The 16,954-nt window shown below is 36.2% G+C and overlaps 2 protein-coding genes and 1 pseudogene across 4 annotated transcripts; all 3 read left to right on the top strand.

Annotated features, from left to right (window-relative positions):
• The first annotated feature begins 1,890 nt into the window (after positions 1-1,890).
• Positions 1,891-4,911, top strand: LOC108982590. The gene is made up of 3 exons (XM_018954003.2): positions 1,891-2,170; positions 4,190-4,411; positions 4,541-4,911. Exons 1-3 carry the CDS (start codon positions 1,982-1,984, stop codon positions 4,757-4,759), a joined length of 630 nt encoding a protein of 209 aa, XP_018809548.2. The 5' UTR covers positions 1,891-1,981; the 3' UTR covers positions 4,760-4,911.
• Positions 4,912-6,761: 1,850 nt separating this feature from the next.
• Positions 6,762-9,334, top strand: LOC108982595 (rho GDP-dissociation inhibitor 1-like). Of its 3 annotated transcripts, XM_018954013.2 has the most exons (6): positions 6,768-7,007; positions 7,371-7,633; positions 7,734-7,800; positions 8,101-8,319; positions 8,438-8,562; positions 8,856-9,178. In XM_018954013.2, exons 2-6 carry the CDS (start codon positions 7,400-7,402, stop codon positions 8,931-8,933), a joined length of 723 nt encoding a protein of 240 aa, XP_018809558.1. In that variant the 5' UTR covers positions 6,768-7,007; positions 7,371-7,399; the 3' UTR covers positions 8,934-9,178. The 3 variants fall into 3 exon arrangements, with proteins under 3 accessions (XP_035544274.1, XP_018809557.1, XP_018809558.1); XM_035688381.1 differs by having other exon boundaries at positions 6,762-7,633; positions 8,438-8,557; positions 8,856-9,334; XM_018954012.2 differs by having other exon boundaries at positions 6,766-7,633.
• Positions 9,335-12,633: 3,299 nt separating this feature from the next.
• Positions 12,634-16,839, top strand: LOC108979212 (annotated as a pseudogene).
• Positions 16,840-16,954: the final 115 nt, after the last annotated feature.

Below are 16,954 nucleotides of genomic sequence, written 5' to 3'. Positions count from 1 at the left end.
ATTCTATCTGATCTCACTTCTCAGTTGGTACATCTTTTTTTTTTTTTTTATCTTTTTTGTAGAATTAATTGAGACAAATACATCATGCAATTAATTATTAGAGACATTATGTCTAATATAGTCATGACAATTAATCTTCTCCAGTAATAGAGGGGAGAAATTGTGATCTAATAAATTCAAAGTGATCTAACCACCACGACTATCGTTGGAGAAATATATAACCAATTCTTTTCAAGAAAAATAATTATATTTATCATTCTCACACCACACATCACGTATAATTTTTTTCAATTATGTTATATTCAATCATTTCTGTGTGTTCTTTGCGTACTCTATTGATGTGGTAGAACTCAGTATTTATTTTATATTAAAAAAAATTACGCAATCAATCACATAAACAGAATACGTAAGAAATACACAAAAGTGACTGTATATAGAGTTTTTATTTTATTTTTTTCTTTTACTAAATGTGTTGTGTATGGATTATGAGTAGAATAAATCAATTAATTTATGAAGAATAAAATAAAAAATAATAAAAATAAATATAGTGTGTGAGAATGATGAGTAGTAAAACTCAATTACGTATTTAATTCCAGAACTTTGTTAAAATTGTAGATGTTGTATGATAATTTTATTATAAACACATAGTAATGGAAACTTCTGTCCTTAATTGTGATATATTAGTGTATTCTAATGAAGTTATAGATGTTGTGTGACAAACTCAAAATCTCTTATAAGTTTCAATTAATATTCTTTTAATGTGCTTGTAAAAGTATCTTTCAATTTAAGATTGTCGCTTTTGTTCGACACATCCATCCGCGTCTAACCATCTAAACAAAGGCCCCAACAAGACCCCACTGGATCGTTATGTGAAGGCTGCCAAAACCATAGCCGAAACGAAAATATGAAAATTTGGCATGGCACGAGTCTTTGTGAAATGAGAAATTCTTTAGTTATAAAGAGATATTATGAAACTAAATTTATAAATTAATATGATTTAATGTGATATATTAAATTATAAAATTAATTTTATTATAAAATAAATTTAACGTATAATATGAAGACGTATCAATTTATAAATTTATAATTTTTTTTATAGTTGTAACACTTATTTTTTTTAAAATTTGCAGTTATTGCAAGTTGGTTTTATACTCAAGCATATATGATCGAAAACTTGATTAGGAGGAAAATGACGGATTTTGATCCTTCAAAGTTTTTGAAACCTTAAAGTAAGAGAAAAATAGAAAATGTCTTAGAATTCAATTCACTCAAAGATTTTAGGGTATCTCACTCCAAAAACGAAAACAATAAAATTTTAGGGGATCTCGTTACTCTATCTTTACACTGTACTGATTTGACATTGTTCATAAATCATTATATCAACTCTAACTTTTTTTAGAATGAAAAAACATTGGAGCCAAAATCCAGTACAATAATGGAAGTACTAACACTAATCAATAATCCAACAAAGATAATAGATGTAAACGAGAGAATAAAGTGATTTTTAGATAATAAGTTGAGATAAGATGAGACGAGATGAAAGTTGAATAAAATATTGTTAGAATATTATTTTTTAATATTATTATTATTTTAAAATTTAAAAAAATTGAATTGTTATTATATGAGACTTAATATGAAATTTGAAAAAATTGTAATGATTAGATGAGATTAGTTGAAGGTATTTTTGTATTCAAATTTTAATATTATAAAATTATAGTTGTAAAATAATTAATTCAATCATTTTCTAAAAAATTACAATGGAAAATAATCACATGAAATTGAGGAACTTCAAATTTATTTTTAATAAACTGATTGTATTAATTGATGATAAAATAGTTTGTAAAAAAATTACAGACGTAATCCTACTCAATTCGAGGCTCAGAGCAACGACAACAGAAAACAGACTGCAGGATAATAAACGCGGATTTGAACCTGAACAAAGAGTATTCCCTAAGTCCTAACGCTGTAGAACGCGAAAACCATGGCGCAGTTTCTGAGCCTTAGCGCACCAAATCCAACCGTCTCGTCGTCGACTGGTTCAGGGTTACCTCGTACCCGACACACCTTGTCGAGTCGCCACGAGAATACCAGCCAGAGCTGGAGCTCTTTACAAAAGGAACTCCATTGTAACGGCAGAGTTTCTTGCATTTTTTCTGGCAACCGGAAAGAGGTACTTAAGTTTTGTATATTTAATGGAATCTCTTGGCATATTTTGATAATGCGAAAGCTTGAAAGATGTTGGTTGTAAGTTCAGTAGGGTTTTGTGAAGTTGTTCATTTCGCTTGGAAATGATTGCCCTGGTCCCGTTTGGGGCTTCTTGAATTGTGGTTTTGAAAAATGGAAACAAAGTGAGCTATATAAGCCGAAGTGGGTATTTATTTCTCTAATAAAAGAAGTCGAAAAATCAAACGTTTATTTCCCTTGGAAATGAGAACCCTGGTTCCCTTTTGGGATTATTGAAGTGTGATTTTGGAAAAGAGAGACAATTTGAGCTATGTAAACCCAACTGGGTATTTTTTTTAAGCAAAGAAGTCTAAATAGCAAATCCTGATGAGAATTTTGGGCCTGCTTTGTAATGTCTGTGCTGGTTCTTGCCTTGTACGTGAACTGGTTAGAACTTGGATCAAGCCCTATATAGTGTTTCCCTTGCACACGAACTGCTTGACTCCTTGGACATTGCACCTCATGTTTAAAATGGTTTGATTAACAATGGCTGTCAATGAAACACAAGCAAACACTTTCGGGTTTTAGGGCAATGGATAAGGTTCTAACCATGATGTATACTGATCATGGTTTTGACAAACAAATTTGTGGTCCGCCACTCAAATCATCAATTACCCCAACCAACTCCAGAATAATCTCCATCAGTTTTAACTTTTCTCTTGATTTCTCAAAATTTATTTTGGACCCCTTATAATAACTATTAATAGCTTCCACCCTTATAATAACTATTAATAGCTTCCACGGTAATTAATAAGTAATCCCACTCAGTTCTCCAACAATTCCAATGTCATGGTCCTCTGTATGGAGTATGGTACATGAACCAGTATAGTTGCAAATGGCAAGAATATTGTCAAGGAAAGAATATCAGCCAGTTTCTGTTTAAACACAAATGGCATTTATGATTATACAGAAAGGAGGTGAACGTGTCTGGTATGATCTGGTCTTGTTGTGACAAGGGGTTATGATTTGGATTGTTCCATCTTGAAAGGTAGGTTCTACTGACTATAAAGTGACATTACCTACTATTAATCAATCTCTATTAGTTCTATATCCTGAAAATTAGTTTTTGCTTTGGTTATTCATGGCAGCAATCTGTGTTGTTTCACACCCAGGCAGTGAGAGATGAGCAACAGTATTTGACATAACATGTAATACCCTGGATTGAGGGTAGAAAGGTGGTAAATAGGATCCCACATTGTTTAAAAGGGAGAAATTCTTATGGTTTACAATAATTAAAGGGACTCTAGTTATAACCTTTTCCAGTCATTTTAGAGTATCGGTCCAGATGTATCCTGGGCTTTTCTTAGGTCGTTTCAAATGGTATAAGTGACGTGTTAATAACACTATGTGACACTGAACACTCAGTTGGACACTGGCCATGATGAGCACATCAGGGATTTGAGTGGGAGAGGTTGTGATGCCATACTATCACATTGAGTGGGAGAAGTATGATAGAAGATAATGAGTATGATAAAGGTGCATTGAGTGTCAAGTCATACATTGGTTCTTTACCAGGTGCAATTGGGCTTTATATTGATTCAAGGTGCTCCAATTGTAAGCTTAAATATTCCTTTGGGAGTATGAGCCCAATTTAATTTTTCCTTAAGTTGTTACACAAAATATGGTTTTAGATAGGATTGAATGGTCAACATGTAGCCAACCCTGAGTAGTTGGAACGAGGTTTCTTTGGTTTTGTCAAAGATCAGTACATGACGAGGAAGTGGTATTAGATATACATTAAGAGATCATATGTGTCATTGTGTAGATCTGATTGGAGCTTGTTCCTTATGATAATGTCTGCATTAAACTGACAGGCGGTCCATCTCTTTTCCCAGTGTGATTTCTTTTTTATATACGGACCTAATCTGTCGCATCTGGTGGTTGGCGGACAAAAAAGCTTGAGAACTTAAAATTAAGGTTTGTTCCCTCTAGGATCAATTTAGCTTTGCTGTATCTGTGGTTGCAGGAACAAGCTAGGAAAGCATTAGAAAGTGCACTTGGTGGAAAGAGAGATGAATTTGAGAAATGGAACAAGGAAATTAAGCAGAGAGAGGAGGCGGGTGGAGGCGGTGATGCTGGTGGAGGTGGTTGGTTTGGATGGGGCAGACGATTTGGTTGGTCCAATGATGACCATTTCTGGCAAGAAGCACAACAAGCAATTCTTACTTTGTTGGGTATCATAGTAATGGTAAGAAGTTTCCTTCTCTTGCCTTTTAAAATTATTGCAAAATTATGTTTTGTCAAGAATACCAGTATGAGCATGTACTCTCTCTCTCTCTCTCTCTCACATACATAATGTTGTTGTATGCATTCACAGTATCTTATAGTTGCAAAGGGTGAGCTGCTGCTTGCTGTCATCATCAACCCATTGCTGTATGCTTTACGAGGACCAAGAAATGCACTCTCTTTCATAACATCAAGAATCTTGGGAAAGACATCTCTAGATAGTCGTGTTGATTTTGACACAACAAAGAAGGGTGACTACAGCCAAATCTCTGCTAAAGAGAGAGTTTTGAGAAAATGGGGGAGCCAGTGATAATGTTGTTTCATTTTTTACACCAGTTCAACACCCCCCCCAACGCATTTTATATGTGGCAATTGGTTTGTACACCATGACTTTTGAATTTTGAACAAAGCAAAGTTATTTACCCCTATTATGAGTTTCGTTTTTTTGGTATTCCCCTTTTATCCAAGTTGGTCAGTGGTTATTCCCTCTTTTCTAACATGAGTTTGTTTGGAAGGCCCATTGTTATGCATGACAATCTTACGTAGTTAACATGGGAGCTGCAAAATATGTCTGTGAAAGACCTGAATAAATAAATTTATTTCCATCCCTTAATTGTCACTGGAAATGAAACTGCAATGGAATGCAACATATCTGGTTTAAAAAAAAAAAATTACCCAATTCATACACTCTCCTAAGAATCATGCCCTTAATAGAACAATAATTATGCAACAGGGATGCAACTATTATGCCATCATAGCTTAATCCCCAGGTGAGTAAGTTATTGTAGTGTTCCCTTATGCATGGATTTGGATGTGGAAAAGGTGCTGTTTATGGTAAAGTTTTATGATGATCTCCTTTTGTGTCTGCATTCAGGAATCAGGATTTGATTGCTTGCTTTCTAATCAATCACTTCTGTATCATTAGCTAATATGAAGGAATAGTAAACTCCAACATATCCTCACGACACTCGACAATCATTCAGTGATATTGAAGAAAATGAGTGCACAATGTTCTGCTGATAAATATTTTATAGAAATTTTGAAATGCATAGCAGAGTTGATCTGGCAGACATTATTTATGTCATGAATTAGAAGCAGCAATGCTGGGCCAAATTCATGAATGGACCTCAAAACTTAATCATTCTGAGGACTAGGAAGGTTTGCACGAGCAGGTGTGGACCCTGTCCATCATTTCAATCAACCAAAAACCATGCCAAACTCTTATCAGTTGGTACAGAATTTAATGCGCTGTAGGCCTTCACGAGGCGTTTGTTGCACAATACAATGTGGCTATTATATTATCGATTGAAATTAATGCAATAATTATGTAATTTTCAAACACGTGATTTTTAAAAATATCACCTCAATCATGCTTTGGAACTATTTTAAATTGAAAATTTTATATTCACTAGCTTATTGATGCAAGGAATTATTGGTATGTGCTACGAAAGGATGAGTAAGGAAAGAAACAGAGGAAAATAAGTGGCATGCAATTGTTTTATAATAAGATTATAGATGTCATTCGACATCTTACAAAAAATTATATGAGATTTTTTTATTTATAAGACTCATTTTTTACACACATAACACATCGTTGATTTGGAAGCCTTTCACATTAATTATAATATTAAAAAATGATTAATTTTTTAATTTTTTTAAGTTATAATGGATCTTACAATAAATGATGTGATAACGCACCGGCTTGTATGTAGCTAAACTCAGCATATATATGTATATATAACTTCTCTTTTAAAAAAAATACAAAAAAAAAAAAAAATTGTATTAAAACTTGATAAGATAGTTTTTCTATTGGTTGACCATTCACGCATTATATTCTCATTTAAGAAGATTTAAACACTTTGAGATTCAAAATTGTACAATTCATTACTATATTGGGTAGGGGGAGGACAGCAGGGAGAAGTAGGCACTGCAAATTACAACCATCTGAATCACAAACCAGATTTCTCCCTTAAAAAGGAAAAAAGGAAGTAGGAGCTGAAGCATGTTCCAAATTACAAATTTGCCAATCACTACGATCATGATAATAATGGATACCCACTTACCCAAAATAATAATTATAAGAATTTTGCTACAGATAAGATCGTATATCCAACACATGACGTGAAAATCTTTATTTTTTTTTTATAGAATGTGAAGATATTTTTTTATAAGATATGAGGTGTTGAGTAGTGATTAGTAATTGATTTTAATAATTTTTTTAATTATAATCGTATAAAAAAAATCTCTTTGTAACCTAAATGAGCCGTGAGAGAAGGGGTCAAACCGTCAAAGGGGGCATTTTGAGTCCGCCCAATCCCCAATCCTAGGCTAGGCTGTCTCATCTTGTTATGTTCGAGTGTGTGGAGTTTAACTAATTGAAAAGCTCTCCTCGAATCTTGGTCTTCGTGGAAGCTTGTGCGGGAGTGACCCTCACGATCTCACCACCTCTCTCTCGCGCGCGCTCTCTCTCTCTCTCTCGCACACGTATTTTGTTCACTGGGAAAGTTCGGAATTTCGGATCACCACATGACCATTTCCTTCTCTGCCTCAACTTTCCCGTATAGTTTCTCTCTCCCTTCCCCTTCTTTTTCTTGGCGTCTTTTCTTGCTACAAGGGTTATCCTTTTGTGGGTTTTTATTTTTATTTTTATTTTTTTGCTACTGAACTTTCTGGGATTCTCTGACCCAACCACCCTTCTAAACCGTTATCATTATTATCCATTTTCTATTGTGGTTCCCTAATTTTCTTTGTTGTTTTCATTAGAGATTCTTCCTAGTGGGATTTTGTTTGGCTCTCTCTTTGTGTTCTTTAGCTTTGCCAGCATTTTTGTTATGTTTTGAGTTGCTCTTCCATTTGGCGACTCTCGTCCCTGTGCCATTTTGTTCTTTTTGTCACCGTTAATGGGTTGTTGATGTCTTTAGCCGCCGAAGCGGTTTCAAGTTCCAAAAGCATGGGTTATGACGAGAAAATCAACGAGGGTGAGGAAAACAGTGAAGCTTCAAAAACAAAGACAACTGGAAAAGAGGCTGCAGATGAAGGAAATGTAGGCGAATCCGGAGAGCTGGTACGGAAAATGAGTGAGAGTTCTATTTATGCAACTGATCAGGATGAGGAAGATGAGGAAGGAAGGAAGATAGAGTTGGGTCCTCAATACACTCTGAAGGAACAAATCGAAAAGGATAAGGTTTGTTTCTGCATGCATTTTCATGAATTAAATACTCCTTTATTTAACCTTTTAATTATAACTTGTGTGTAAGCCTTCTAATTGTTTCATTGTCATACAGGATGACGAGAGCTTGAGGAGATGGAAGGAACAACTTCTTGGGAGTGTCGACATCAATTCTGTTGGAGGTAATCATTTTGTTTTTCTCCAAATTGCTTGCCTTTGAACTTTGTGTGGTTGCAAATTTGCAATCAAAATGGAGGGAGAAAAATACAAATTTGGAGTTTTTTCATTATTGTGAGGTCCCAATTTTTTTTTGGCCTTTTCTTCTTCTTTTCCCCTTCAAACCAGAATTCATAACTTACCCATAAGCTCTAAGTTAATAGAGATCATCCCGGATCGAGAACAGTGGGAAATACTACAAGATTAACCAAGAGTTTCTTTTTTTTTTTCCTGTTTTTTTTTTTTTTTTTTTTCCGTTGATATAGAGACTCTAGAGCCAGATGTTAAGATCCTGAGCCTTGCGATTAAGTCGACTGGTAGACCTGATATCATTCTCCCGATTCCCGAGAGTGGGAAACCCAAGGGTTTGTGGTTTACTTTGAAGGAAGGAAGCCAGTACAGCCTGAAGTTCACCTTCCAGGTCAGCAATAACATTGTTTCGGGTCTCAGATACACTAACACTGTGTGGAAAGCTGGTCTGAAGGGTAATTCTCTCTACTCTTCTCTCTCTTCCACACAAGTATTTGGACTTTATGCTAAGAATTGGTACACTTATAATCACTGGATTCAACTTGTTCTGTCTTATGAAAATCCTTGCTCCAGTGGACAGCGCAAAAGAAATGATTGGAACCTTCAGTCCTCAGGCAGAGCCTTACACACATGAGATGCATGAAGAGACTACACCATCAGGAATGTTTGCCAGAGGGTCGTACTCTGCTAGAAGTAAGGTTGGTTCGACCAATTAATGTTCTATGCTGCCTTTAGCCTTTGGTTTACACTCTAATTCTGTGAAATTATCTGAGAATTCTGCTATAAAAGTTGTTTACTTTTTGGCATATATGCAACCTCTATACATGAATTTATTTACTCCATTTACTGCATCATAAATATACATGTGAAATTCGAAATTGTGGGCCTCCAGTGTTGGAAAATTGAACGCCATGGATCACTTTTCTTACTCAGTTGGACTTGTCTCACTGATATCCTTCATGTCCTTTTTCTTTTCCTTCTCTGTTTTCAGTTTGTTGACGATGATGACAAGTGCTACCTGGAGATCAATTACACATTCGATATCCGCAAGGAATGGCAGGGAGCTTAAACTGAGAACTCTTGTCTCAGTGTTATTGCTTGTTACCTGTTAATTTGGTAGGCACTTTGTTAATAAAGTTGAGGTTTTGAGGGCAATGTCTCTTGTCTCCATCTCCTTCTCTCCCTCTCCTGGTCTTTTAAATTGCTATGCATATCAGCATGGTCAAGGAGTCATTAGTTCGGGTTATGTTAAGCTTTATTCATATACTTTAAGCTTATTAACAATTCCTCACTAGGGGGCTTTTGGATTTCAAATTGCAGAAAAAGGCTATCTCATAGTTGTACCTTTTTTTGTTTGTTCTTTATTCTCCGTGAATTTCCAACTGCTAAAGCTCGCCAAAGCCAAAGCACATAACTTTTTACTTTCTTCTGTGTCCTGTTATTTTCATATTGATGATGGCAGTCTTGTTCTGTTCCTTGCATGCCTTCTCTCCCTTATTTTGATAATGATTACGAGTTTCGTTATATACAGTCATTTTTATGTACTCTTTATGCACTCTATTGATGTAATTGACCAAAATAATTACTTTATATTAAAAAAAAGTGATGCTGCCAAATTGCCAATCACATTAATGGAGTAAACAAAAAAATACGCAAAAGTGACTATAAAGAGTTTTTAATTACACGAAGACGATTAATGAATAAGATAATCGGATGAATTTAAACAAAGACGTTTGAAATAAGATTTAAGCCTTGTTATCTCCGTAATAGAGGATGCCAAGCTTTTAGTTTTGAATTAGACAATGAGTGAAAAAACAAAGGACAAACGCAACCCTTGATGCAATGAAAAACAAAAGTAGGACTAGCATTGTTCATCCGGGTCGAATTTTTTCTCAGCGCGGTCCGAAACCTGAAAAACAGGATTTTGGTTCCGGGTTCCTGCCTGGATCTAAAACCCAAATTGCAAAACCCGAACCAACACTATCTAGGTATGAGTTAGGGACCTGATACTTGGGTTTAAACCCGGTACCCGGGTCTTTTTTAAAAAAAATCTCTTGATTGGTGAACCCCCCTAGTCACTTCTCTCTCTCTCTCTCTCTCTCTCTCTCTCTCTCTCTCTCTCATTGTGTTGCGGGAGAAGTAGAAACCGTAGCCGCCACCATCGTGACCCCATCACCGCATCTCCGTCGCCGTCGACCTTTGCCTCTAGGTCGTTGTTCCAGTAAACCCCCCCCCCTCGACTCACCTCTATCTCTCTCTAGTGTTTCGCTCTCTCTCTCTCGTTGCGCTGCGGCAGAAGCAGAAACCCTAGGTCCCTAGCTATCGCCATCGTGACCCCATCGCCGCATCTCCTTCTCCATGGACCTTTGCCTCTAGGTCATTGTTCTGGTTCTCTGTCTCTCTGTCTCTGTCTCTCTCCCTCTCTCCCCCCTTGTAACTATGTTTCTGTGCATGAGTACAAGGTCATTACGTGTGTAAACTATTTACCATTGAGATTGGTTGTGCGGTGATGGATGGATGCTTTGACCATCTGTTTGCTGGTGGCCGTGTGGTTTTTGGAATGTTTGGAAACTTGTTTTTTTTTTTTTTTAATCTGTATTGGGTATCAACTTGTTTATGGATTCGTTGATTCTCTATTTTAATGAATATGTTTTGTTGTTGGGAAAGTTGAAGGAAAAAAACTCAAATTTGTTTACTTCGTCCTTTTCACTCTCTGTATGTACTCATCCATGCTCAAAGTTTAATGAATCTGTTTGGTTGTTGGAAAAGTTAAAGGAAAAAAGCCTAAAGTTGAAGGGAAAAAAAATCCGAGTACAATCCGGAACCTGGATCCACTCTGGTTCTGACCCGAGTTTGATTTGGACCAACCCGGTTCGAGTTTTTGCTTGGGTTTGAAACCCGAGTTCCGGTCTGGATATATCCAAGTTCCCAGGTCGGAATCCGAATGAACTCTCCTAAGTAGGACCACCATAGCAGCTGGTACCATGTGGACGATTTTCAGCTTGATATCCACCGATCACGTGACTGTAGGAGATGAGTGATCATACAGTAATAGGGTAGTTCTACAGCCACCAACGATTGCTCCCGCTCATAGCTACCGCTTGACATGGCATGATACAGTGACTTTTTTTAATTGAAAAAAAAGGTAAAGAAAAGAAAAGGCATTTCTCTGGTTTCGTTCCCCCTTCAGATCCGAAAACTCCCAACCCCTCAAAGGCTGCCCCTCATTTCCCTCTGTTCGAAAGCCTGCTCGAATCGAATTTGATCCATTAGATCTATAAAAAAACCAGGCCATTTTTATACAAGTTACCATATATAGTATTAAACCCAGAAGAATTTAAAGGGTGGTAACATTAAAAAGAATTTAAACCCACATTGCATCTACAGGCCGCAAGGAATACTGGCCGCAAAGAATTTAAACCTGTTTTTATACAAGTTATGGTACGGTTATCATCTGGAGCAAGATCTTGAAATGGATGCTTGTGTTTGTTTTTTTTTTTTAATTTTTGTGTGGTTAGCTAATCTCTGTGGAGATTTTGAAAGGAGTTGGAAATTCATGACTTCTAGGTTATAATTTGTACTGTGTCTCAGCTGTATTTATTATAAGTTGGAATTTAATGGCTTCTGGATTATAGTTTAGCAGAGAATTTTACAAGGGCTGTATTTACTAGGTTTTTGCTTGAAGAAGATGGAGGTGACGGATTTTACGAGGGCTCTATTTTTGGGAGAAAGGGCATAGCTTGAGCTTGAAGAAGATGAAGGAAATGGCGTAGCTAGAAGACGGAGCAAATCTAATTTTTTGCTTGAAGAAGCTCTGTTCTCGAGAGAAAATGCCTAGCTTGAAGAAGACGAAGAGATGTAATTTTTTGCTTGAAGAAATTCAATTTTTTAATCAATTAAGTCATGCCACGTGGGATGCCACATCAAGCGGGATGGTCAAGCGGGAAGGAAAAGCGGTGGGCGTAGCTTTTTCCTACAGTAATAATGGCGTGACCTCATGTACACTATAATCCTCTCGGATAAGATCATTTTTGTTGGACTTATCCACACCATGCATGTTGTGAGAATCCTCATCCTCGTGAAAATCCTATCAAATACATTCACACTTTCAGTGACTTCTTAAATTTTACTTTGACGGAAAATACTATATACTACACTTTCATTTCACTCATATCTTACTCCAATTTATTATGTTTCGACTCACTAATATTTTTTTTCACCAATTGTATTGAAGTAATTATAAATTAACCCAAGATCTTCTTATGACACCAATCTAACTGCCGTTACAGAGTTGGTGATAAGATTTCTAATGAGTTTTGAAGCCGTATGGCTCCAAGGTGACTTTTCAAATTCAAACAGTCTTGCTGCTCTTGGCTTGTCCTAAATTATTTCATATTAAAAAAAAAAAATTGAGAATTACTCTTATTAACCATATAAAATCTCCCTTAGTTTTCACTATGTTCTTCAATTTGCCTGATTTTTCTAAATGCACTCAATTAATTAAAACTCAATCCAAAAAAAACTTAAAAATGAAAGAAAAATACACAAATTCCTCTCAAAATACCATCCAGTTTTCTCTCACTCCCTATAAAATGAATTTATAATTATATGATATTTTATGACAAGATGAGATTAGAAATATTTCAAATATGTAGAAAAATAAATAATTGGAAAATAAATAAATAATGGGCCAAGGCACTAACGGCCTAAAGATAAACGCCCGAGTTAAAGCCCACTCAATACCCTGCCTACAGGCTCCGTCTTACAGACCGACCGATCTTAGCAGCACATTCTCGACCGTTTCCGATTCCTGACTCGCTACTCGTTCCGAGTGTCCGGTGACCGAATTGCGGGGAGATTAACCGCTGCTTCTGAGCTTCTCGCTTCAGTCAGCTTTCCAGCATCGCTCTCAGGTTTGTCAAAGAATTATCTTTGGTTTATGAATCACTTGTTTGAGTTATTTTGGTTGCTCCATTTGCATTGGTATTTCTGTTGTGAAAACCCTATAACCTTGAAACACTCTGGCTTAGTTTCCAGTAAAGGTGAGGAAAACAACTGCGTAGAAAACTTATAGCTTTTCTTTGCAAACGAACGGAGTTAGTTTTGCACTTAAAACTTGGAAGAATTATTTCTTCGTCTTCAGTAATTGTTTTCGCTATATTTTTTTATGATTTAATACTATTTTTAGATTTAATACATTTGAAAAAATTTAATGAATATACCATTTAAGCTTAGTGAAACTGTAACAGAAATGAAACCGAAGAGAGAACATGATAGTTTGCTGGAGAATGAGTAAGTGTTCACATCAGAATTGAAGAGGCGAAGAGTGGTGAAGGAGTTGTCTCCATCACCGCCTCCTCATCCCATTGCGAATCCTCTTGCTGGACTAGAAAATTATGATGATGATGATGACGAGGAGGATGACGAAGGGCAATGGAGAAGGGATGTCCAAATTGAGACAGAAAGAAAGAGTGTAGGCAACTGGCTGAGCAAATTGGCAATGGAAGTGATCAACGAGCTGATGACGATGATGCTGATCAAAATGAGCAAGAATACAGTCAAGGAAAGCGAAGCCGGGAGGTTGAGCGCTGGAGGGACTGTCCTTATCTTGATGCTGTGAATCGCCATGTATGCTACCCGTCTTGGATACTAAAAAATTTAAGAACTCTTTGCGGGTATTTCTATGTAAAATGCTTCTTTATATCTTGATGTGTGCAAGTGTGTTGGATTTCTTTTCAATGCATATTAGCAATTGGCACATATCCATTTAAATGCATTTCTAGTCTCTGTGTGTGTGTGTGTGTGTGTCATTTCTCAATTACATAGTAGCATTTTAAAAACTTATTTTCATTTGTTCTTCTATGTTTTGCAGGTTTTGGATTTTGATTTTTAGAAGTTCTGCTCTGTTTCTCTGTCGAACTTGAATGTGTACGCATGTTTGGTCTGTGGGAAGTACTATCAAGGAAGAGGGAAAAAGTCTCACGCATATACTCAGAGCCTCAAAGCAGGCCATCATGTTTACATCAATCTTCGAACTTAGCAGGTTTATTGCCTTCCCGATGGATATGAAATTGACGACCCCTCATTGGATGACATTTGACATGTACTGAGTCCAAGGTGTGCTATGACTTAGTTTATCAAAAAGAAATCTATACCCTATTTTACATTGTCCCCCACTCATTCTTTGCACTTCTACTGCATGTGTGTTCATTAAGTTTCTCAGTGCTATTTGTGGTAAGGATATGTAATGTTTTCAGTCACACTCTATTGTCTATATCTTATTGATTTCATTTTCTATTATTTTTTTCCAGCTACCATATATGCAGGTTTACTAGGGAACTAGTTGAACAACTTGACAAGAACAAGCAATGGTCCAGGGCACTTGATGGTTCTGATTACCTCCCAGGAATGGTAGCTATCGTTGGTCTCGTACAAAATTGCATTTATATTCTGTTGTAGAGACTTATTGTATGGAAAAAATGTTTTGTTGTAAAGATGTTAATCGGACTATTTGAAGTGTTAATCATGAGTTTGGCAAATTTCAGGTGGGTCTTAACAACATTAAAGATGCAGATTTTGTGAATGTCATAATACAATCTTTGATGAGAGTTACTCCTTTAAGAAATTTTTTCCTTATCCCTGAAAATTATAGACACAGCAAATCTCTACTTGTTCATCAATTTGGAGAACTCACACGAAAGATTTGGCATACACGGAACTTCAAAGGACAGGTTTGTTTCCAGTGATTTCCACAATGAATTAATTGTTCCTGACACGAGATTCATCTTAATCTTTTTTTTTTTTAATGTTTACAGGTGAGCCCACATGAGTTTCTGCAGGCAGTTATGAAAGCCAGTAAAAACCAATTTCGGATAGGTGCACAGTCAGACCTGGTTGAATTCATGTCATGGTTTCTTAACACACTTCATAACGATCTTAAAACAAAGAAAAATAAAAGCATTATCTATGATTGCTTTCAGGTTGTCTATATTATCCTTATTTTCTTGTTGTTCACTTTGTTGTTTGTGGTTGGATTCACTGGATTTCACCAGTGCTTATCCAAAATGTACAATATACTCGATAGGGCGAATTGGAGGTAGTGAAAGAGATGCAAAACAATGCTGTCACTGAGAAGAATGAAAATGGTGACTACCAGAATTTTGTTTCCATATTCACCGATGGTGGAACTGAACATGAAGCGATTGTGACTGAAACTTCGAGAATGCCATTTTAATACTTGAACTGGATTTGCCCCCACCTCTTTTCAAAGACGTCATGGAGAAAAACATAATACCCCAGGTAGATTTTGATTTCTTTGTTAGTATGATTGCAACATTAATGGGATATATTTTCTGCTCCCTTAGCGTGTGTGTGTTTGTGTATATATATATATATATTGAAAAAAGTTGATTATAGTCATGGGGTGAAGGGCAGAGAGGGGGTTAAATAATGCCTTCTGTCTTTTGAGCAGTATTCTTTTGAGCAGTATTTAGAGCGACTTTAATTGGTGGGTAAAATTTAAAGAGCCAATAGTAGTGCTCTAGGGTGACTTGGAATTGACGAATTCTTTTAAGGCCATGTTCAGTTCTCAGAAAATAACAAAAACAGAGAAGGGAAGAGAGAGAGGGTTAACTTGGGTTCTTTTCTCATGATTTACATATGCTGCATTCTGCACTGCTTTGGCTCTGTTTAAAAATTGCTCGAGATTGGCCAATCCTATTATGGCCCTATTTAAACAATGCAATCATCTTTTAAGAATAATAACAGAATTTTGAAGCATTTTCTATTATGTTTTCTTTTATATTCTGAGTATTAATTGGAGTAATATTATTGTCACACACTGAACTAATTTGGCTCAAAGTGAGCTTCCTCCTCTCACAAGGGGTGGAAAGTGAGTACATGGGCTCAAGATTCATAGGATGTTTGTATAACTTTCCCATAAAAAATATAAATTTTAAAAAAGTATTGACTGAAACACTAGCATCTGCATCATTATTTTTATTCCTAGATCAATGTGGCCTTCTTTCTATTGTACCTTAGAGAAAACTTTTGCAGGTTTATGTGCATTTTTTAGTGTTTCTCGTGGACCAAAATTTTCATTTGATTTTATTATAGGTTTCACTCTTCAACATCCTGAAGAAGTTTGATGGCGAAACTGTCACCAAAGTTGTCCGACCTCGTATTGCAAGGATGAGATATCGTGTTACTAGATTGCCCCAGTATGTAATTCTCCACATGCGTCTATTTACAAAGAACAATTTTTTGTGGAAAAGAACCCTACATTAGGTAAGATTTCGTAAATATATATATCAGAGTTGTATTGCTGAATCTAGGGCTATCAGAATATGTGGATCTTGTCCAGCTCATGTACCTTGTGCTAACTGATGTTATGTTTAACTCAGTCAACTTTCCTGTGAAGAACCTGGAGTTGAAGGATTACATTCCTTTGCCAACACCCAAAGAGAGTGAAAAATTACGTTCAAAGTATGATTTGATTGCCAATATTGTTCATGATGGTAAACCCGAGGAAGGGTTCTACAGGGGCTTTGTACAGCGGAAGTCAGAAGAACTATGGTAACTGCATATTTTGTAGATTTGCGTAAATTTGAACATACATGTAACAAACACTGCAACCAACACTTGTGACCTTCAATATTTTCAGGTATGAGATGCAGGATCTGCATGTTTCAGAAACACTTCCTCAAATGGTTGCACTCTCTAAGGCTTATATGCAGATTTATGAACAGCAGCAGTAATATAGGGGCTCAAGTTCCAGTGTGGAATGCGCATCGGTTATGTATTAAGTTTAGGCAATGGTATTGTAATTTTTACGGACAGATGATGATCCATGATGGGAGAGATGATAGAAGTAATTGACCTTCGGAAGTGGGTGATATGTCAATATGTAGGAAGCTTCCTGACAGAAGGAAAAAGTCATTTGGTTCTCTAGAAATTGAGGCTTGCATGATTCAAAAGATTTCTGAAGGCAAAATATTTTTGTGTTGGAATTTTCGGCAGTTCTGTACGAGTATCTATCATTGTTTGGAGAGGATTTGTTTGAAACGTCCTTGAGAAGTGGACAATCTAATT

Source organism: Juglans regia, chromosome 3 (genome assembly GCF_001411555.2).
Source record: "Juglans regia cultivar Chandler chromosome 3, Walnut 2.0, whole genome shotgun sequence".
Classification (NCBI taxonomy): domain Eukaryota; kingdom Viridiplantae; phylum Streptophyta; class Magnoliopsida; order Fagales; family Juglandaceae; genus Juglans; species Juglans regia.
This window is presented reverse-complemented; position numbering and strand designations above follow the sequence as displayed.

Bases quoted from the DNA above. Each gene is read 5' to 3' on its own strand.
- LOC108982595 (XM_018954012.2), top strand. From the start codon at position 7,361: ATGTCTTTAGCCGCCGAAGCGGTTTCAAGTTCCAAAAGCATGGGTTAT. The intron at 7,801-8,100 runs GTAATCATTTTG...CCGTTGATATAG, and splicing joins CGACATCAATTCTGTTGGAG to AGACTCTAGAGCCAGATGTT. The intron at 8,563-8,855 runs GTTGGTTCGACC...CTCTGTTTTCAG, and splicing joins CGTACTCTGCTAGAAGTAAG to TTTGTTGACGATGATGACAA.
- LOC108982590 (XM_018954003.2), top strand. From the start codon at position 1,982: ATGGCGCAGTTTCTGAGCCTTAGCGCACCAAATCCAACCGTCTCGTCG. The intron at 2,171-4,189 runs GTACTTAAGTTT...CTGTGGTTGCAG, and splicing joins TTTCTGGCAACCGGAAAGAG to GAACAAGCTAGGAAAGCATT. The intron at 4,412-4,540 runs GTAAGAAGTTTC...ATGCATTCACAG, and splicing joins TGTTGGGTATCATAGTAATG to TATCTTATAGTTGCAAAGGG.